The following is a 22,765-nucleotide window of genomic DNA, read 5'->3' on the forward strand; positions in this document are numbered from 1 at the left end:
TGTCAAACCTCAGAGAACAGATTTTCCCCCATGTGGCCCAGGTACAGGTTTTTAGGAACTCCTTAGGCCGTGATGTTAATCGGGAAGATTCAGCTATGGAGTCTGCCTTCAGTTCTTCAGGGTCCCCCTGGCCAGCTCCCACATGTCCTGGATGGACACTTTCCTCCAGCTAACCCTTTGTGGATTCAGCTGTCTGTTAGTGTCCTAGCATGAGGGCTGAGATGGGGAAGCGGGTCTAAATTCAGTTGATCTGTTGAGAAAGAAGCTGGTTAAATGTGTGAGGTGAGGGAAGTCAGGGGCTCTCCCAAGGTGAGGTTCAGACGTTCTTCGAGGTTTTCTGGGCCTTCCTGCTCAGCCCCTGCCAGCACAGAGATCACCAAGGAGTGGCCAGGTGGCCAGGGACCACATCAGACCTCCCTGAAACAGGCTGCCTTTCTTCCCCCGCCAGTATTCTCACACCCTTTCGGTGATGTACTGAGCGAGCAAGTGATTGTTCCTGGCTCATCCCAGGGCACCAAGGGCAATCCAGAGCTAAATGAAGACAGGACAGTTGGCTTTCGCTCTGCCTCAGGGGCTCAGTTCTTTTGATCAACAAGCATTGGCTGTGGCCCTGACCCAGCCAGGGACTGTGCACATGAGTACACCTGACCCTGCTTCGAGCCTCCCGCTGTCTCCTGGGGGTGACCAGTGGACACTGGAGGAAGGGCTCAAGGGCAGTGTGTCTGTCAGCGGGGTGACTCTCTTTTGCTGGTTAAAAGGCACTCATATGTTGGGTTTTAGATGTGTTTGCAAATATAATGTAGTAGCTTTGGTTATTTTTTAGGAACTGAACACTCTGGAAAGTACTTTTTTATTTTTTGTGTACGTGACATAGAATCTGGAAGAACTTGGGTGGCCTTGTGACTTCTTTTTCTCCCAATAGATTTTTAAGGACTTTCATGAAGGATCCATTAATTTTGGGCCGACTTACAAGTATGATGTTGGCTCAGCTGCCTATGATACAAGTGACAAGTGCCGCACCCCGGCCTGGACAGACAGGGTTCTGTGGTGGAGGAAGAAACATCCTTTTGATAAGACAGGTGAGCGTCCCAGAGCTGTGGAGGCTGAATGGTAAACACTGGAGAAGAAAAAGAAATCACATTTATTCAGCCTGGTGCTCTGCTCTGTAAGTTACGGTTAACAACCCAGAATGACACAAAAATCGTGGCAGATGTCAACCCCTAAGCTTTGGAGGTTGCGCTTTGGGGATTTCCTCCTCTGGCCTCTTTCTAGAGATGATGACTTGGAAATGGGTCTGCTCCTTGCTGTCCTCATCCCTGCACCACGGCTGCCTCCTCCCACCCCTTGTGCTGGGAAATGGGGAATAAATCATCCAGTCCCCCCCCCTCCACCACACACACGTCCTTTATTCAGCCCGTTTTTCCCCACCAAACTCTTATCTGCTTTAAGCCCCAATTCCAAGTTGAACATGAGCAAGACACAGTAAGAGTTGTTTTTTTAAAGTAATTAATTAGTTGTCAAGGATGTTTTAAATAATTGTCGATGCCCAGCTAGGAAGTGAAATTTATTTCAAGTTAGAACACCTATAAACCGATACATAAGCAACAATTACACATTTCAAGAGAGATGTCTGCTGATATTTCAAAGCCAGGAAACTATGAATAAAAGAGGATTTTCCTTGAGAGGTCTGTGGGCACCGCAGCACCCAGAGCACAGAGGGGCAGGGCATCTGGCTTCTGACTGAGGATCGCCTTGGGATGGCAATCTCTATCGTGGAGGCTCTATCGTGCATTCCTGTGTGTCCTTTGATTTTGTGTTGTATGTGCGCCTCTGTGAGCAGCTGGAGAACTTGATCTTCTGGACAGTGACCTAGATGTTGGCCCCAAAGTCAGACACAGCTGGTCTCCTGGTGCCCTCAGGTATTATGGCCGTGCAGAGCTGCAGGCGTCCGATCACAGGTAAGGTCCTCGCTCTAAGGACACTTTCTCCTTTTTTGGGGAAGGTGGCATCTTCCTCCTCTCCACAGGGAACCACCATGCTGTCCCCACTGGATTGGGGTGTGTGTGTGTGTCAAAGATACAACCTACTATATTGTGTGGTGTTTAAATTTTCTTAAATGATGTTGTGGTGCAACTTTCTTTTTTGTCACTTAGCTTTTTTTTTTTTTTTTTGAGACAAAGTCTCACTGTGTGGCCCTGGGTAAAGTACTGTGGCGTCACAGCTCACAGCAACCTCAAACTCTTGGGCTTAAGCGATTCTCTTACCTCAGCCTCCCGAGTAGTTGGGACTACAGGCACTGGCCACAGCACCTAGCTATTTTTTTTGTTGTAGTTGTCATTGTTTGGCAGGCCCAGTGTACATGGCTGGTACCCTAGCCTCTGAGCTACAGGCACCAAGCCTCACTTAACATTTTTGAGAAGCAATCACGTTGATGTTACAGATCAGCTTCGTCCAGTATTCCACTAAGTGTATCGTGGACCTTACCCATTCACCCACTGATGCGTGTTTTTCCCAGCATTTTATTATTACAAATACCATAGGGTTTTTAAATCTTGGACTCAGGCTTTTAAATGCTGTTATCTACTGGTTTGGCCTCCAGCATCGTGACTGGAGGATCAGATGGAAGCAGCAGGGGAGGGCAGTAGCCATCAGTCGAGGGCGGTGCCAGGACGTGATCTCAGACCACTGCAGAACGGGGGATCTTCAATCAGACAGCAGAAGATGGTATTTGAGGGTGCGAATAAGGAAGGAAGAGTTTGGTCTTCCCAAGGCTCCTACCAAAACTTTCTTATCAGTTTCAACTTCTACAAGGGATGAAATTAAGAAAAAGCATGTGGTTAACAGTCAATCAGTAGGTCTAAATAGTTTAGGGAACTGTGGTTGCAAATACCTACCTGGAAGTGAATCTTGGGGAGTCTTTATATGTTTGACATCAAGATTTGCTGTTGCCATGAGGGTGTTTAGAAACCTTCATTTAGCCAGTATTTATTTGGGACCCTTGTGTATCAGGCCCTGCCTCAGGCAAGAGGTAAGCAGTGAACAAAGCAGTGAAACCTTGCTCTCGTGGAGTTTTCTTGAGAGGACAGACAGACAGTAAACACACGTGAGTGCTAGGAAAGGAGCCGAGCAGCAAGCAGCACGCCGGGGGGGGGGGGTATTTTCTACCCACCGTCCAGGGAAGGCCTCAGGTAAGTGACCCCGTAGCAGAGCGACGGATGAGAGTGTGAGCCGAGGGGGTGTCTGAGGGAGAGCGGACTGGGGTGGGCCCGTGTCGGGGAGCCCCGGGAGGCCCGGAGAACAGGGAGGCTGGAGCAGAGAGTGAGGGGAAGGTCACAGAGGTGAGACGAGCAGGAAACCCAGACTCCGTGGAGATACCTGGCTTCTGCCGAGTGTCAATGTAGATGACCATGGTGACCAAGGCAGGGCACAGCGGTGGCTTTAGGCCAGGGTGGCCATGGGTCTAGGAGGTGAGACATGTAGGGTCTGCATAGACTCTGAGAGTGGAGCCGCCAGAACTGGTTGGTGGGTTGGCTGTGGCTGTGGGAGAGAGAGGAAGTGGGGAGGCCGCTGGGGCTTGTGGCTGAGCTTCTGGGGAGGAGGGAGGAGCCATAGCCAGCTGGGGAGGACTGTGCAGCTGCAGACCTGGTCACGCTGGTTTGAGAGGCACCAGAGACGTGCACTGCTTTCCTAGTTACAGAAGCAGAGCATCTGGATGATTGATAATTAGGGGCAAATACAAAGCGTGCATGATCCCACCCCGAGATGATGTTCAGTAATGGTTTGTGTGCCTTTCCACAGTATTTTTCAGGTACGTTTGAGGCACATGTGCTTATAAATCTAAAATTTGTATAAAAGAATGAGGATAATGTGAACTGTTTTATCATTTGCTTTTTAACATACTACACTAATTGTTTTTAATTAATCTTTGTATTTGAGGTAATTGCAGATCCCACCTGCCCTTTGCCCAGTTGCCCCTGATGGTGACATTGTGAGTGCAGCGCGCTCCGTCCCCCAGGCCTCCTCCTGGTTCCTGTCTGTAGCTCCACTCCTTCCCCACTACTCCCCCCTTCACCCCAGCCTACAGCCTCTTCTGTAATTTTGTCATTCCAAGAATGTTATGTAAATGGAATCCGAGTCTTGGGGTGGGCTTTTTCCCCAGCATACTTCTCTGGAGATTCTCCTAGGCGAATTGTGGCCATGGGACTCCGTACTTCATTCCTTCTTACCGCTGGTTGAATGAGATGCCTGCACCCGCTCCTGCGTTTATCCAGAGATGTTACCACTTCATCTAACACGTGGGGCTTCTCTCAAAAGTGTTTCTGCTAAAAGAAGTTTTTAAAAATCACAGCCAGGTGCAGAAGCTCACAGCCTATAATCTTAGCTCTTTGGGAGGCTGAAGCAGAAAGATCACCTAAAACCGGGGAGTTTAAGACCAGCTTTTAGCAAGACTCTATCTCTGTAAAAATTTTTTCTAAATTAGCTGGCTGTGGTGGTGGTGCATGTCTGTAGTCCTAGCTACTCAGGAGGCTGAGCCAAGATGATTGTTTGAGCTTAGAGGTGGAGGTCGCAGTGAGCTATGATGACACCACTGTACTCTAGACTGGGTGGCAGAGTGAAACCTTCTCTCAAAAGTAATTAAATAAATGAATTTAATTTAATAAAAAGTAAACTCACTCACCTTAGTGCGTGTCCCTGTGTCAGATTTTCTTAGCTGTCTTATTTTCCTGATGCAGAAAAAAAAAACCTAACAACAGTAATATAAATTTTGGGCAGCATACTGTTATTATTATTACATCGTGTCTCAACTTTGCAGTATTATCTAGTTTTAAATAGTATATAGTATTATACTATATACTATTATATATATAGTATTATATACTATTTTGTAGTATTTTTGTTTCTACTTAATATTGTATTTATTATAACTGCTTTCAATAAGGCTATATAATATTCCTAATACAGGATTTTCTGAATTTTTATAAATAGAGTAACACCCATCTCTATATCAGAATTATTATAACCATTCCATTATTTCCTGCTACACTGGTCTTTTGTGTATATCCAGGAGATTTCTACAGCATTGTTCTTACTGATCGCATAGCATACTGTTTCCCCATGGTGGAACAATTAGATCATTTCTCTTTTTTCCATCCCATCAGCAATGCTGTAAACGATCAAACTTGTGTCCAAATCTTTGGGTTTCTGATCACTTCCTTAGAATGAAGTCATAGAAGTGAGATTGCTAGGTGAAAAAAAGATGAGCATTTTTTTTTTTTTTTTTAGAGATAGTCTCACTTTATCACCCTCGGTAGAGTGTCGTGGCATCATAGCTTATAGCAACCTCCAACTCCTGGGTTTAGGCGATTCTCTTGCCTCAGCCTCCCGAGTAACTGGGACTACAGGCACCCACCACAATGCCTGGCTATTTTTTTGTTGCAGTTTGGCCGGGGCTGGGTTTAAACCCACCACCCTTGGTATATGGGGCCGGCACCCTACTCACTGAGCCATAGGCACCACCCAAGATGAGCATTTTTGATATTCTTAATGCAAATTGCCAAATGGCTATTTGAGAAGCGTGACCCCCTCTTCCAGCTCCTTGGCAGTATGGGGGGTTACCATGTAGAAAGTCTTCGCTGACGGCTGGTTATTTTCCAAGTACTGAGTTACATCTTTAGTGCTCTGCAGCATTTTCCTTCCCTCAAATCATCCTTAGGTAAAAATGCCAATGTGATGCTAATATTAGGGGGAAAGAAGACTAAAACTGTAAGGCAAGGCCACCAGCCAGTCACCTGTGGAATAGCCCACTGGTAGCACGTGCAGGGGGCTGATGTTGACTGTTGCAGCTGAGCCCTGGGGCGCCGAGGCTGGGCATGTGCCTAGCAGGCTCACTGGTGTCCCTCTTCCCTTCTGACACAGACCCGTGCTGGCGATCGTGGAGGTGGAAGTACAAGAAGTCGATGTGGGCGCTCGGGACAGGGTCTTCCAGGAAGTGTCCTCTTTCCAGGGCCCCCCAGATGCCACTGTCGTAGTAAACCTTCAGTCGCCCACCTCAGAAGAGAAGAACGAGTTTCCTGAGGACCTGCGCACTGAACTCATGCACACCCTGGGCACTTATGGGACAATCGTTCTCGTCAGGTGACCAGGGCCCTGCTGGTGTGGGCTGGGGTGTCAATGAGAATCCACTAGGGCTGCAGAATTATTCTTGGTGTTGATGCGACCAACCTCATCCATTCCAGGATCAACCAAGGGCAGATGCTGGTGACGTTTGCAGACAGTCACTCGGCTCTCAGCGTCCTGGATGTGGACGGCATGAAGGTATGTCATGCTTGGTCGCACTGTGGAGTGGGGTCCGCTGGATCCCTACGGGCATGTGGTCCTGTCCTCTCTCCTCTTGCCCCAGCCCGTGCCCAGCCTGTGTCTTCTTGTGTAGGCAGCGCCCTAGGGAGGAGCTTGCGTTCCTCATTCTGGTTCTGAGGTGCCTTGTCTCCAACCCTAGCTACTTGCAGAATTGGGGAGGAAGAGTGAGTTTTAGAATATTTTTCCTGAGTCACTTGGTCTGTCTTTGTTCACGCCTCCAAATGGCACAGTGCTGATCTTTCTCTTAGAGTTGCCTTTCGGAACACACAGCTCACAGGTGGCCCCTTTTGATACTATCCTGGTTTTACATTTGTTCTGAGTGGGAAGCTGGAGATGATAGCTCACCTTTGGACCACATGAGTGAGAGCCATGCCAAGCCTGTCCGAGGTCTGGGCCCTCAGCTTTTCTTGGCTAAACAAGATCAGTCTCGCTTTTCGTGCGTGGTTTGAGTAAGAAACACTGAGTGATCACAGGGATTGTCACGACTTTTGCGTTTCTCCTCGGGTGCTGCCTGCCCTCACAGGTAAAAGGCAGAGCCGTGAAGATCAGACCAAAGACGAAGGACTGGCTGAAAGGCTTGCGAGAGGAGATTGTGCGGAAACGGGACAGCATGGCCCCCGTTTCTCCCACCGCCAACTCCTGTTTGCTGGAGGAAAACTTTGACTTCACAAGTCTGGACTACGAGTCAGAAGGTTAGTGACCCTGCCAGGGGGGAAGGGGAGCAGTTCCTTCAGCAGTAGGCATGAGATTCCAAGGATCTGTTCTAGAAATCTGCTCTCCAAAGCCTATAGAAGCGTCTGAAGGGCGGGCATGCCATCCCACATGATGGGCTGGGCAGTGCCCACGTGTGGAGAGGACGCACATGTGGTAGATGGGACCCCAGGATCTCTGGACTTAATTACAGACAGTGGCTTTGAGGCTGTTGAGGCTGTCAGGGCTGTGGCGAGAGTGGGGTTGGGGTGCTGTCCTGTTGACAGGTGAAGGCTGGGCTTTGAGGAGGTGTGCAGAAGTGTCCCAGTAAGAAGACTCTGCCTTCTGTCCTGGTCATCGACATTCTGATTGTGGCTCCTGTCTCTCTCCCAGGAGATATTCTTGAAGAGGACGAGGACTACTTGGTAGATGAATTCAGCCAGGCTTTGGCCTCCGATGGTGAACTGGGGGGAGAAGACCTTCCTGGTGTCCCCAGCTCCACAGCAGTGGCTCCTCCTAGCACGTCACCTGTGCTCACCGAGAAGAAGCAGTGTCCCACGTACAAAGGTAGCTCAACCCTCCTCTTTTCAGTAGCCTCTGGCATGGAACTCCCTCAAGGCAGCCTGTTCTCTTGCTCAGCAGCCAAGAGCATGTGCGGGTCCCAGCCTGAGCCGGGAGGTGTAGTGGGTGGTGGGACCCACGCCCTGGAGAGGCATCCAGCTGCCACACAGATTTCCTCTAGTGACTTTATTTCTTACAACGACTTGTATCCCTAAAACACACCAGAGTCAAGATGATGTGTCTCCTCTCTATTCAAATAGCCGTGGCTCTGAACTGGTTTTACATTTGTGGTTTGTTTGTTTGTTTTCCTCAGAATTTTTCTGATTCAGTCCCATAAGAGACATATTCAATATCTGTGGCCTGAGTTGCTGGTTTATTGTTACCTTTTTTTTTTTTTAATTAAATCATAGCTGTGTACATTAATGCAATCATGGGGCACCATACACTAGTTTCATAGACCGTTCGACACATTTTCATCACACTGGTTAACATAGCCTTCCTGGCATTTTCTTAGTTATTGTGTTAAGACATTTACATTCCACATTTACTAAGTTTCACACATACCCTTGTAAGATGCACCGCAGGTGTAATCCCACGAATCACCCTCCCTCCGCCCCCATCCCCCTTCCCTCCCCTCCCTTTCCCCCTTCCCGCTATTCTTAGGTTATAACTGGGTTATAGCTTTCATGTGAAAGCCATACATTAGTTTCTACCTTTTTTAATACCATATTGCCACGTAGCCATCATTCAGTCACATCGTTCTATCGTTTTATACTTAAGTAAAGAGGGTCTGAAAGGTCATGTGGATTGAACCGCACACCCCAAGATTAAGTGGTCCAGTAACTTTTGAATAAGCTTTAAAACCCACCAGCGTTACTTGGCTGGCAAGTAGGTAGTTCATATTTCAGCATCAGCCAAAAATGCGTCCAGTCAGAGGACAGCTCTAACCAGCAGCTGCAGGAGCTTAGTCATGTGTCGGGACCCTTGAGCTAGGACTGAAAACAGAAAATAGGGCTGAGAGTGAATTAAGGTGCTTCCTAAGTAGGGTTTAAAGATCCCGAAGCCCCTTTGGCTGTAAAACAGTCTGCAAACAGGTGAATAGTTCGCCCACACAGAGCAGCAAATTGCAGAACCCAGCCAGGGAGATGTTGATTTGGCAGGGGCAGGGTGCGACCCTGGGAGTCTGGCATTTCATGAAGCTGCCCAGGTGGTTTGCATGCACAGCCAGGTTTGAGGAAGCTGCAGCCTCCATCAGAGTGTGACCGGGGTTCTGCGTGTTGCTGGTGCAGAAGGCTCCTGCCCGGCCTTGAAGCAGTGGAGGGATGTGCTCTTTGGAGAAGAGGTGGCCCTTTTCTCTGGGGGTGGCTGTCATTCAGGCACTCTCTGGAGCCAGGGTAGATGTGAGCACAAATGTCTCTCTGTCTGGAGAAGTGAATAGAGCAGCAGGGGTTGATGTGGGTGGCCTTGCCCCCTGGCGGGCATCCTCCTCCATGGATATGGGTTCCCTTTAGAAGGAGAAGTCCTGCCTCTCCCCAGTTCCAGCCTCAAAGATACATGGGATGGAGCTGTTGGATCTGAGGGATGGGGTGTGTGAGTCCAGATGAGGTGCAGAGGGCTGTGCTGTGTGGGAGAGAAGGCCTGAGTCTGTAACAGGACAGGAGCACGTGCCTCCTCGGTCCCCTTCAGCTTCCTAGAAGCCACGTGCAGGGCAGGGGAGCAGGGCAGTGGCTTTTAGGATTTGAGGTCTTGATGCTCCACCCTAGGAACTTGGCCCTGGGTGCCAGGCTGTCCAGCTGCCTGAGAAGGGAGAGTATTCTCAGCTTCCAGCACAGTTGCCATGATTCAGAGTGAGGAATTAAGCGTCTCTCTGTGGCTGAGTGAATCTCTGGGGCTGCAGTTTTCAGCTGTCTCTTCCACTTTGTGTGGCAGTCTTTATGATTGTTTCACATGGAAATACACCTACACTTTAAAGCAGTGGTCCCCAAACTTTTTGGCACCAGAGACCAGTCTCACGGAAGACAATTTTTCCATATACAGGGGTAGGGGTTAGATTTTAGTACAAGCTAGATCCCTCCTTGCACGCAGTTTGCAGTGGGGTCGTGCTCCTGTGAGGATCTAATACTGCTACTGATGGGACAGGAGGCAGAACTCCAGGGTGATGCAAGCAACGGGAAGCAGCTGTAAATACGACGAAGCTTCCCTCCCTCGCCCACCGCTCACCTCCTGCCTGGTTCCTAACAGGCCATTGACGGGTACCAGTCCAGGAGGTCGGGGACCACAGCATTAATTATTTCAGCATCTCTCAAGTCTGGAAAATAAACCTTGTCTGCAGTTTATCAAATGTTCCAAGCAGGCATTGGGTGCCCTGTCCCCTGCCTTGGCCTGTCTCTGCACAGAGCCAGGTTGCCCCCCAGCAGGTGCACAGGCCACAGTCAGCTTCCCGTGCGTAGACCCAGGTCTGACACGCACATTTGGAAAATGCATCTTCCTCATGACCCACCATGTCCTCCAGATGACGCGGACCTTGTGGAGCTAAAGCAGGAGCTGGAAGCAGTTGAGAATTTCCGACACCGTTCTCCAAGCAGGTCTCTGTCGGTCCCCAATAGGCCTCGGCCACCTCACCCACCGCAGAGACCCCCCCCTCCAAGTAAGGCTCTGCTCGCTTTCACCTTGCCCCGATGCCTGCTGGGAATAACTTCCCGTTTCCTCCTCCTGAGCTCTGGCTCGATCCACCTCTCCCAGCCTTTGAGTCCCCACAGCACTTCTCTCCCACCGCTCCTTTTTGTCTTAAATCCAGGACAGATTTGATGTTGGAGATTGCGTGGTTCTCGTGGCAAGAGAAACTCTTCCCTCCACATGCTGTCCCCTGTCTTTGCTTTCTCTGCTTTTAGCTGGAGACCTCACGGAGTGGAGATCTGGGGCCGCAGCACGGGAGGGGCAGTCTAGCTTGGCAGGGGCAGGCAACCCCCTCGGCTGCCCTCTCTTTGCTTACTAGGATCCAGTAACCCCAGGCCCCTAACCCTAAGGTGACCTGGTCACCCCTCTGTGAGCCGACCCGAGGACTTCAAGAACACAAGCTCTTCCTCAGCCAGGCTTAGAGGATCATAGTTTTTTCAGCTCTCCAAATGATGCTCAGCCCCGCAAACTTTCCCTAGTAACCTGCAAATGAACTTGTGATAAGCATCTGACCAGCTTCCATTTTATCTCCATGGTTTACTTCTTCCCGACAAAAATTGTGCCTATCAGATTTGCCTTGGCCGTCACTTTCAGAATTGGGTTTGTCAGGGCTTGTGTCACAATAGATCTCGGGCAAGCCAGAAGCACATGACTTTTTAAGTGTATTTTTGCTTTTTTGAGCTCATACTCAGAAATAAAATATAAAAATAACATGAAAATGAAATGTATAAATTACGTTATTGTGGACATTTTACAAAAATAGAGAATAATAAAGAAGAATGAAATTTGAAAATTCACTTGACTATCTACAGGTAGTAGTTGTTAACCAGAAGACTTCTAGTCTCTTTCTAGTTAGATATATCTATAGTTAAACACATTTTAATTTTTTTTTTTTATAAACTTGTCCATTTTTCTTGGTCAGTTATTTTTCCTTCATTTATTGTGTCCTATTTTCTGTGTCATTAAATGTTCTAAGATATGATTTGTTAATGGCTGCAAGTATAATTTAACACAGTTTATTATGCTGCTTTGGGATCTATTTATTTATTCTTAGATTTTCTTTTTTTTTTATTATTCTTAGATTTTCTTTTCCCCACATGATATTTTAAAAATTTGGTCCTAATACCAATGTTTCCTTTGTGGTTTTCTTTTGTTTTGAGACAGAATCTCACTTTGTTGCCCTCTGTAGAGTGCTATGGCATCATAGCTCACAGCAACTTCAAGCTCTTGGGCACAAGCATTCCTCTTGCCTTAGCTTCCCAAGTAGCTGGGACTAACGGCGCCCCACCATAATGCCCATATATTTTTAGAGACAGGGCCTCATTCTTGCTCAGGCGGGTCTTGAACTCCTGGGCTCAGGCAGTCCACCCACCTCTGCCTCCCAGAGTGCTGGGATCACAGGTGTGAGCCACTGTGCCCAGCCTAATAAGACTATTGTTTTTAACCAATGAAAAAATAGTTGGTTTTTATATGCAATTTGGAGCCTCCAGGATGTTAGGTTAAAATTTGCATTCAGATAATGCTTCTCCTGAGCTTGCACATTAACAGGCACAGCTGCGTGGCCCAAGAGAAGCCCACACGTCCTCGGCCAGCCCTGTCCCGTGCACCTCAGCCCTGTGCCACACCTGCCATCTGCCTGGCGTCTGCCTCGCCTACCCTGGCTTCTTGCAGCTGGCAGGGGAATCCTGACTTCACTGAGACTGAGATTCTGTGCTCGTTGGTTTTTACAGCTGGTTTCCTGGTGAAAAAGTCAGCCTCAGATGTGTCCATTTCTTCCGGCACCCATGGGCAGTATTCAATTTTGCAGACGGCGAAACTCTTGCCAGGAGCACCTCAGCAACCAGTGAGTTCCTCTGTATTCACCTCAGGGTAAAGCAGGTGGGCATTGGACACCCTCAGGGTTGGCCTTGGGTGGTGCAGGGTCACCTGTTTTCAGTGAACAGAGTTATGTCTGTGTAACTCTCTACCTGTCCACCACCTTCCCTCTAAGCCCGATAACTCTTACTAGCAGGTCCTTTCTAGGGCTTTTAAGTGGTTGTACAGAATGTTCTAAAGAAAATCACTTCTGATGCAAATATCCCCAGTGTCCCGGTGAGGGGGATTGCTAGTTTCTGGACCTCATCTGTTTCTCCCCCTTCTGATTCTTGCCTTTGCCCTCGGTGGTCTGTAGAAGGGAAAGAGGAGAAATTCGGATCGGTCATCCTGAGAAAGTGATCATTCAGGCATAAAGTTGGTTAAGAGAGGAACTAAAAAGAGACCTACTGACCCCAACGGCAAAGTAAGGGGGCACTAGCAAGAATCACAGTGATAGACCTCCTACGGAAAAGAAATTAGAAAAAAATTTCAAAAGATTAAAAAGAATCATAGTCATACAGGGTTGTGGAGGTGGAGGGTTCCAGACCTGTGAGCTGCTGGTTCAGAGTGTGGGTAAAGGTCAGTGGAACAGAGGGAGGGACGGGAAGCTGGGTGCAGCTGCTGTGCCGCACGATGCCATTCGACCGCTTGGAGAGCTGGGCCTGGCTGGTGCTGAGGCAGCCACAGCGGGGGTGGAGATTGACTAGACACCAGTGGTTTACAGTGATGGAGGCAGAGGAACAGCTCACATGCTGGGCGGAGAGTAGAAAGAGTACTTTTAAGGAAATGTGCTGGAAGGTGATTTATAACTCAGCAGCCCACAGGAAAGGCCTCTGATTCTGCCTTCTGGCTTTTACCCAGTTACTGAAATAAAGATGGTTTGTGCACATACAAAAACCTGTAGCCACCCAGTGTGGGAGTTCTCGATACCCTGGCATTCCTCTCCCTAGGGGCGTGCTCCTAGGGGAGGGGAGGCCGGCACGGGGGAGAGGGAAGTTTGTGTTTTCTTGCTGTCTGTGAGTTTCATACTCTGTATGGACCAGCAGGTAGTGGGTGCCCATATGCGGCTCTTTTCTTGCCTGTGCAAAGTCACATCTCTTCCTAATTCTGTCCTCAAGCCCAAAGCTAGGACTGGAATAAGCAAGCCTTATAATGTGAAGCAGATCAAAACCACCAACGCTCAGGAGGCAGAAGCAGCGATCCGGTGCCTCCTGGAGGCCCAAGGAGGTGGGTGCTGCCCTGGGGCTCTTCAAGGAGAAGAAATGATTCTCCTCCTCATCTTCCCACTAAAAGTGGTCTAGAAAAGACAATAAGTTTGTTTTTCATTTTTCTGGAGGCAGGATTAAATAAAAGTACCCTTTAGCAACACATTATGTAAGTTCTAAGATTTATTATCCATTTAAAATTATATATTCATAATTCAGTAAATACATAAAAATAATTCCATGATTATTAAGCAGCATCTAAGGAACTGAAATAAAAATGAATTTTTTAAAAGGCTAATGCTGCAGGCATTGTCATCCTGCCAGCTGTGTGAAGAGACAAATAGGGTGTGTGCCCTGATCCCAGGCACAAAATTTACCTTTTGAATCATTGGCGAGTGTAAATAAATTCTTTACTTCTGGGCAGGGAGGGACCTCTTCGTGTTTGGTTGCTATCACTTCATTTAACCCATGTTAATCACTTTCATTTAAAATCATTCATTCAGGGGGGCGGCGCCTGTGGCTCAAGGAGTAGGGCGCCGGTCCCATATGCCGGAGGTGGCAGGTTCAAACCCAGCCCCGGCCAAAAACCACAAAAAAAAAAAAAAAAAAAATCATTCATTCAGGGATGGTGCCTGTGGCTCAGTGAGTAGGGCGCCAGCCCCATATGCTGAGGGTGGCAGGTTCAAACCCAGCCCTGGCCAAACTGCAACAAAAAAATAGCCAGGTGTTGTGGCAGGCGCCTGTAGTCCCAGCTGCTTGGGAGGCTGAGGCAGGAGAATCGCGGGAGTCCAAGAGCTGGAGGTTGCTGTGAGCTGTGACGCCATGGCACTCCACCGAGGGTGGTAAAGTGAGACTCTGTCTCCACAAAAAAATAAATAAATAAATAAAATTATTCATTCAGGACTGGGCCTGGTAGCTCATGCCTGTAATCCCAGCCCTCTGGGAGGCCAAGTGGGGAGGATCACACGAGCTCACAAGTTTGACACCAACTTGAGCAAGACCTTATCTCCAAAAAAAATAGCCAGGTAGGGCAACGTGGCACCTGTGGCTCAAAGGAGTAGGGTGCCGGCCCCATATGCCAGAGGTGGTGGGTTCAAACCCAGCCCTAGCCAAAAACTGAAAAAAATAAATAAAAAGCCGGGCATTGTGGCGGGTACCTGCTGTCCCAACTACTTGGGAGACTGAGGCAAGAAGATGGCTTAAGCCCAAGAGTTTGAGGTTGCTGTGAGCTATGAAGCCACAGCACTCTACTGGAGGCAAGAAAGTGGGCCTTTGTCTCAGATAGATAAAATCATTCATTCAAAATCACTGATAACTAACTTTTTTGGCTAGGTTGTGACTTTTTTCCGGAATTTCTTTTGCTGAGGGGAGATTGTGCCTTCTGAAAAGACGCATGCAATGATAGTTATCTGATTTTGCTGTAGCCAGTGTATTTAACTTGTTTGGAACTCTCAAGTAATATCTAAGGCGGGCGTGAAGTAAGAGGTTGAGAAACACTGTTGTAGGATAATACTGCCAAAAGTGCATTTTCTTCTTTAATTAAAAAAAAAAAAAAACTAAAAATATGGATGTAACAACCCAAGTGTCCATCAACTGAAGATAGACAGATGAACCAAATATGGTATGTGCATACAATGGAACAGCGTTCAGCCCTAACAGTAAGGAAGAGAGGGCAGCGCAGACACGAGCTACGTCGCACCGGAGCATCATCCTCAGTGAGAGAAGACACAGAAGGCCACCTAGTATATGATCCCACTTTGATGAACTGTTCAGAATAACCACTTGCATAGAGCCAGAAAGTTCTTCATGGTTTCCGGGGGCTGGAGGGAGGAGGGGATGGGAGTTACTGATGATAGGTGCAAGGTTTCTTTTTCAGGTAGTGAAAATGTTCTGGAATTAGATAGTGGCGGTAGTGATACAACTTTGTGTATACTGTAAACCACTAATGGTACCTTAAAAACAGTGCATTTCATGGTATGTGGATTATATCTGCTTTATAAAAGAATCTGGAGATGGAGAAGTTAGTATAGGTTTGAAATCTTCCCGTAGTCCCGATTTAACACTTGCTTAGTTGTGGGTCCACCAAAATTTTGATGCATTGTAAATCATCTTCCCTGAGAAAGGCAAGTCCGCAGCTTCGCATGTGATCTCAGAGCCTCACTGGCCTCCCACCCAGCCCATCCACAGGCCCCAGATCACCACCCCAAGGTGAGCAGGAGAAGCTGGGACCAAACCTAGCTGTTCGATAGTGACACTCCTCAAAGATTTTTTTTCTAGAAAAAAGAAAATCCATTGAATAGTCAGTTATCCTTAGGGTGTAGCCTGTCTAAAGAGTAGAGCATGCAGCGGACTGCCTCCGTCTCTCCACGGTCAGCCATGCGATTTTGTTTCAGGTGCCCCAGAAGAAGCCCTGAGTGCCCTGGCTTTGAGGGACAAAGTATCCTCTGAACCAGAGCCCACACTAGTGGGGGCCAAGCCAGAGACTCCCCAGGTGCCCCTGCTCCTGCCCCGGCGGCCGGCACCCAGAGTTCCTGCCATCAAGAAGCCGACCTTGCGAAGGACAGGAAAGGTAAAACCTGGCCGCTCACGCCTCTTACTCCTAAGTTGCCGGGACGCCTTGCTGGCTGAGACTTGCGTCTCGCACACTGTCTGGTTGGTTATGATCTCGCCACACGCTCTGTGAGTACCAGACACAGCACATCTTTGAGGAAAGGCTGACACCCCTCTCTCCCTGCTGTGGCTCAGCTCAGGCTGAGCAGAACAGTAGGAGTTCACTGTCTTTCTGCAGTTTCTCACTGTGACAAGAACAGCTTAGAGGTGTTACACTTCTAAGTGTTCTGTGTCCCCGAGGGACACTGTGGGATGCATTTCCCCCATGTGTGCCCATGGTGCCGTTTGTCCCTGGTCTGTATTGTGTGCACACGGTTCCCGGCGTGCAGGTTTTATTGGCCAGACTAGCAGTCTGACAGGCTGTCATGCGGCCTGTCTGCTGCAGGCCCCACAGCTGGTCTCGCCACTTTTCTTGCAGATTGTTTTTTGCTCTCGCTCTCAAGCCTCTCAGCCTTGCTTACTGCTTCAGAGACATGAGTTTGTAAGGACAGTAGCAGCCCAAAGATTGGCACCTATAGACACATCTGGATCTTCCGTGTGAGCTCGGTGTTCTAGGAACGGACCCTCGGTAATCCCGTGTCTGCCCACCTGCCGTGGGGAGTGTGAGCCGTCGCTTTAGCTCTGCACTCCCGATGAGCTGGCTCTGTGTTTTCTGGGTTGCTTTTCTGTCCCTCTCTGGATCGTTGCTGGCTGTCCAGTTTCCATGCCTTCCTACAAAGTAGACCTTTTCCCTCCTCATCCCTGTTCAGATGTTCCTCGACTTACATCCCAATCAGCCTGCCGTAAGTTGAAAATATCATTAGGTTGAAAACTCATTTAATACATCTAACTTGCTGAACCTCACAGCTCGGCCTAGCCTGCCTTAAACGTGCTGAGACTACTTAGCCTACAGGTGGGCAAAATCATCTGACGGAAAGCCTATTTTATAATACTAAAAAGACCAATATTTGAAGTATGCTTTTCACTGAATAATACTTTCTCAGCATCGTAAAGTTGAAAAGCCACAGTGAGTCAAAGCTCACTTAAGTCAAAACTCACTTGTTAAGTCAAAACCACAGTGAGTCGGGGACTGTCTGCTTTGTCTTTTTAAAAGCCAGGAGCAGAAATGGATATACTTTTCTAGCCTGCCACACAGGAGTTAAAGGTCGTTGGAGGAGGGATTATTTTCTTGTTTTCTAAAGAACCAAAGGAAATAACCACAATGCCGATGGTTAGGTACTGATAGCCATTTCTGTATAAAAGCTTCGTTCTGTACCATGCTGTTGTTTAGGATGTTAGGTGATAGCCGTGACTCATAACTGGGGAGCAAAGTCCCTGTGGGAAGTTTCCACGCTTCTATATTGAAAGACAGAAGACTGCAGGAGAAGCCGTATGCATTAGTGCTGTGACTGAGTTACCTCACCCTAGCATGGTACAGACTAGTTATCAGGCCAAGCTGCATCTTCAAAGAATGTTCTTCAGAGAGGTTTGCTTTTAATAAGGGAAGAGCATAACTCATTTTCTAAGGTTTCAAAGAAAACTTTGCCTCAAGTTACTCACCGTGGCCCTGGTTTTAAAACTCCCACTCATCTCTCGTTGGACATGCTGGTGACCTGTGTGTGTTTCTCCTGTGCGTTTCTGGCCTGGTCATGTTTCAGCTTCCTAGCATTCTCAGATCACAAATTTGCTAGCATGTCCGCTTAATCTTATGTCCATTCCCTGCTGACCACTGAGTGTCCTCTGATTCTCAGCTTCCCAGGGTGGCTGCTTAATTACCCTTTCCATCTTGCCTTTTCTCAGCCCCTGTCACCAGATGAACAGTTTGAGCTGCAGACTGTCCATTTTACAGTTGGGTCCCCAGAGACAAGCCTCGAAACCCCTCTTCTAGCTGCAGTCCCTCGAGTCCCTCCTGTTCCCAAACCAAGAACATCTCAGCCTGGGAAAGGCGTGGAGAGGAGACCAATCAGAGGGAAGCCAGCACCAGCTGAAGCCCCTCCCTTGGCAGAAGCCACCATGCCACCACCTCTGGAGGCTCTGTCTGTCGCACCGAAGGTGCCCCCAAGGAGAAAGAAGTCAGCCCCGGCAGCCTTCCACCTGCCAAGCAGCAGCCAGCCTCTCCAGGGTCTCACTTGTGGCAGTGGTGGTGGCAGCAGCAGTGGCTGTCCCTCTGGAACCCCGCCTGACATAGGCGCTTTCTTCCCATCTGTGGATTTTCTTGGCACTTCACCTGCTACAAGCCCCGGAACTCATGACACCAAAGTGATGAAGTCAGATGCAGGCTCCCTTCTTGGGGACTGTCAAGATCCATTCTGGAGCCTCCTCCACCCTAAACTGCTGAGTCATGCCTGGCTCTCCAAGAGCTCTGACCCTTTGGACTCAGGGACCAGGGCTCCTAAAACAGCACACACAGACCCAGTGCAAGTCAGTGCTTCAGCTGCCCCGGTGGAGCTGCCATCAGATTGTGAGCAACAAAACTTAAGTCACTGGGTGACAATCAGTGACAACGACAAGAGGACGGTGCTACAGGTGTTTGACCCCCTGGCAAACACATGACTGAGCAACTCAGAAGGCCCCTCTCTTACAGAATGTGTCATTTCTTCCTCCAGGCATCACTTCACTGGGTCAAAAGAGACGTCTATTTAAAGGCACACTGAAAAAAATATCTGTGCACCTGTCACTCTTGTGTAGTTTACAAAAATTACGTCTCTCATTCAATAAGATTATTACTCAGCCACCAAAATATGTTTTATTCAAGATTTGTACATTTTACTTTTCCTCTTAGGAGAAGGGGAAACTCCTTTAAAATTCAGTGTATGGATTTTAAGAAAGAAAATCTAACTGATGAGGCCTAAGACACTCTCTCCCACTGAATTGTATATGACTGTTCAATCTGTGTGTGTATGCAGTGGGGATTTTTGCTTTTGTTTTATTTGTATCTCATAGATTTGAAATAACTTTTGGATGAACCACTTGAAGTTTGATGCATAAAATAGGATTACATTAAAAGGGAAGTGGGACCATTAGTAGCTGTCCTGGCCCACTTAAACAGGTTAAAAGAATCAGGGATGGAAGCAGAGAATAGGTCAACCAAGTGACTAGACTACACATTCCTGTGAGCCCATATGTTTAAGTGTGTCCATGTGTATTAATCTTGATTATATGTGAATCCCATGAGAGCTGGTGTATAAAGTTTGAGTTCCAAAGTATATACCAGTCGCTTAACCTCACCTTCAGCTAGCTAAAGACTCCTGCACCAGGTCTTAGATGTTGCACGCCCTGTAAATTGCTACACTTCTGCGCCATGGTATGCTACTCAAACTGGTTTTTATCCACTACCTAGTCCTTACTAAATGAAACCTTAAGGATTCTTTTCCCCATTATATTCCATACCCGTAAAAGCACAAAACATGAAAACACACGCTGGTACATGGCAGTGATTCTCATGGTTATAAGATGGACAATGTTGATTTCAGCCTAGTTTGCCTGGCTGTAGCTTCAGGAAGGAAGGTTCCACTTGTCCTTGTATATAAGAACTGCCAGGGAGGCACTTCTGGTTTGGCTTGTCTGTTTGTTAGGATTATTGTTTTGTTTATACAATTTTCCAGCATGTTTCCAGCACCACTTCTCCCCTATCCAATAATTAAAAAGGACATTACCATACTGTTTTGTATTTCAGAAGTAATATTATAAGGTCCAGAATGCATTTGGAGCAGATATCATATTTTTGCTAATAAGAAGTTCACTGGTAAGATCTAATTGCACCGCCTACCACATTTAGGATTCTTTCATGTCAGAGAATTGTACAGCAATGATTCCATGTTATCCCTCATGTGAGTCTAAGGAATCCCTGTCCTAAATGCTGATGGTTAAGGGTAAGAATCACCTTGCCTGGGATATACCACTCTCTCATCACCAGTCAGACCTCTGGGGTTTCACAATTAGTTTATGCTGTCACTATTAATATATATTGCAGATTACTTAAATCTGGGACTCAAAGACAGAACTATAACATGTATCACTTTCATCTGAAAACTGATTAAAAAAAAATCAGTGACCCACAAAGCTAAACAGATAATATGTATAGTTGAGCAGTTATAACAGACTGTATTCAGGTGATCAGGAGGCTTTCAGTGGGACACAAATACTTTATACAATTTTTTTTACCTCTATAAGACATAAGCAGCAAACAGCATAACCCTTAAAAGAGTTAGGGAGAGAAAGCAAGGTGAGTTGCTTGGAGAAGATAAGTGATGTGCCAGGATGTGTATTATTACTAACAGGGATAATCAGAAATGAAATTGAAGAATTCTTCCTTCAAATACTGTTTTCCCTATAACTTCTTTTCCCACTAAAAAGGAGGTGAACTTGAAAGCAAATATATATAACACTACACAGAAAGGCAGTCCACTCACGTCGCTTACAATGCCAGTGATCTTCTGTGTTCTAGATAGCAAATAAATGGTACAGAGAACAGAATTTCTGTTAAGCTACCACACAAGTAGGTCTTAAGAGTCTGATAGTATTAACAGAGAATTCTGTTGTCTTAGGGAGGTGAGCAACAAGAAAATTATGAGTAGCTTAACATTAAGAATTGAACAAACGAGGCTGGGCATGGTGGCTCATGCCTGTAATCCGAGCACTCTGGGAGGCCAAGGAGGGAGGACCACTTGAGGCCAGGAGTTGGAGATCAGCCTGAGCAAGAGCAAGACTCCATCTCTACAAAAAGAAAAGAAAACTTAGCCAGGCGGTGTGCACCTCTAGTCTCAGCTATTTGGGAGGCTAAGGGAAAAGGATCACTTAAGCCCAAGAGTTCAGCGTTGCAGTGAGCTATGGTAAGGCCACTACATTTCAGCCTAGGTGAAAGAGTGAAACACTGTCTCAAAAAAAACAACAACAACAACAAAAAAAAAAAAAAACAAATAATATTTGATCATGTTTGTTCAAATTAAACAATAAAGACTAGATTTTGAGTTGGTAATGTTTACCATTCTCAGACCAGAATTCTCTTAAAAAAAAAAAAAAAGGACATATGGAACTGCCTCATTTATTTTTTAAATCAATGCTTACTGTTTGGTAGGTTTCTCCTGTTAGCATAAGAGTTGTCTAAATTACCTCGACAGTGAGTAGCTGCCATCTTGGGGATTTCATTCTGTGGTTTTTTAGTTTTTTAGTTTGTTCATCTTTGCTGCCATTCAGGACCTCTTGTTGTGACCTTGTTGTTTATTATCGCATTACTGCTGTCCTCAGACATGGTTCCGGTCACTGCAGGTGGGTCAGGTACAGAACTTTTCAACTCAACCTTGTCTCTGTGACCCCAGTTGAATTGTCTGGCACAACACAATCTTCTCAATCGTCTTGTTTTAATTTGTTCCAGTAAGTGATTGAAATTAGGACATCTACCCAAGCAATTCCTACAAAAGTTTAAAGCTGAAGTTCAAGATACGTAATAAAATTCTCCCCGTCGTGTGTTTAAGTTACCCGAAGTTGTGTCGTAAAACATTCACTTTATAATTAAGTCATTTCATTGAGAAGGAAAGCTGCAAAGATTATTTATTGGGTGACAAAGGTTTAATAAAAAACCTGTAATATTTTTTGAAGTAATAATTTGTACTGAAGTTGTACATAATACCTATTAAATGTTTTTGTCTTTTTAAAAAAAATTGGGCTTATTTCTTTTCAGCTATGAAGAGAACTTCTTTGGCTAGCCTTCTGTTCTAGATCAAATACAAGAAGTAGTTATTTCTCTGAGTTTTTACTTTGGGTTCATATTTGTAACCATCAAATTAAATTGAAGAAGTGGTGAAGTAATCATTAGGTTAAGAATTTATGACTTCATGGCAGCATCCGTAGCTCAGTGGGTAGGGTGCCAGCCACATACACCAGGGCTGGTGGGTTCAAACCCAGCCTAGGCCTGCTAAAACAACAATGATAACTGCAACAACAACAACAAAAATAACCAGGCATTATGGTCAGCTCTTGTAGTCCCAGCTACTGGGGAGGCTGAGGCAAGAGAACCACTTAAGCCCAAGAGTCTGAGGTTGCTGTGAGCTGTGATGCCACAGCACTCTACCCAGGATGCCAGCTTGGGACTCTGTCTCAAAAAAAAAAAAAAAAATTCTGACTTGAATGCTGCTAGCAGAGATCAAGGCCATAACATAACTTTGTGCTACGTGATCTATAAGACTTGAGAGATGCTTGAATTCATTTTCAATGAAATTGTGTAGCAAACTTACAAACGCTTGAAATCAGAGTGTGATCTGAGTGCTTTACTGCATAGAGGCAGGAGAGGGGAGTAAACACTCCAAATTCTGTCTTGGTTTGTTCTGAGCTAATTAATGCACAAAAATTAGGCCATAACTGTTCTCTGATTATATTCTGGAATAACTAATAATACCCTGATACGCTCATGGTAATAAATATGGCTAGTCCTTCCTGGCCAGTAAGGAGTACTACATTGACTTCACTTAACCTGAGTACACAGCATCGAGACTTGGATGAGGAAGAGGAAAACAGCCAGTTTGGAACCTTTCCAACGTAGTGGGGGAGGTAAGTTCAAAACTCCCTCTTACAGGGGCTTGAATTGTTTGCCTGTATCTCAGTGAGACCGTCAGAACACAACTGAGAGAGTAATGGTGAACAGTAAACCCTCTGTTAGGGAAGGTCTGAGAGAAGAGTATTAAGAACTTGTAACCTTTTTTTTTTTTTTAATTTTTTAGTTTATTTTTAGAGCAGTTTTAGGTTCACAGCAAAATTAAGTAGAAAGTAAGCATTCCCATCTATCCTGGCCCTGCACGTGCACAGCGGCCTCCACTCGCGATGTCCCGGTAAGAGTA

General features: G+C 46.7%; 1 protein-coding gene across 4 annotated transcripts in view; it reads left to right on the forward strand.

The window, feature by feature from the left end:
• Positions 1-21,578, forward strand: part of SYNJ2 (synaptojanin 2) — an 86,641-nt gene extending 65,063 nt beyond the window's left edge. For 2 of the 4 annotated variants that reach the window (XM_053592767.1, XM_053592768.1), the window contains exons 17-27: positions 923-1,079; positions 1,841-1,958; positions 5,917-6,135; positions 6,237-6,315; positions 6,881-7,049; positions 7,441-7,614; positions 10,121-10,255; positions 12,015-12,127; positions 13,257-13,365; positions 15,737-15,912; positions 17,733-21,578. In XM_053592767.1, the coding sequence (XP_053448742.1) occupies positions 923-1,079; positions 1,841-1,958; positions 5,917-6,135; positions 6,237-6,315; positions 6,881-7,049; positions 7,441-7,614; positions 10,121-10,255; positions 12,015-12,127; positions 13,257-13,365; positions 15,737-15,912; positions 17,733-18,485 (2,202 nt within the window). In that variant the 3' untranslated portion in view covers positions 18,486-21,578. Of the gene's footprint in view, positions 1-922; positions 1,080-1,840; positions 1,959-5,916; positions 6,136-6,236; positions 6,316-6,880; positions 7,050-7,440; positions 7,615-10,120; positions 10,256-12,014; positions 12,128-13,256; positions 13,366-15,736; positions 15,913-16,371; positions 16,522-17,732 lie in introns of all 4 variants that reach the window. The other 2 variants (XM_053592771.1, XM_053592769.1) reach the window with 2 other exon arrangements.
• The last annotated feature ends 1,187 nt before the right edge of the window (positions 21,579-22,765 follow it).

The sequence above is a fragment of the Nycticebus coucang genome, chromosome 5 (assembly GCF_027406575.1).
Source record: "Nycticebus coucang isolate mNycCou1 chromosome 5, mNycCou1.pri, whole genome shotgun sequence".
NCBI classification, from domain to species: Eukaryota; Metazoa; Chordata; class Mammalia; order Primates; family Lorisidae; genus Nycticebus; species Nycticebus coucang.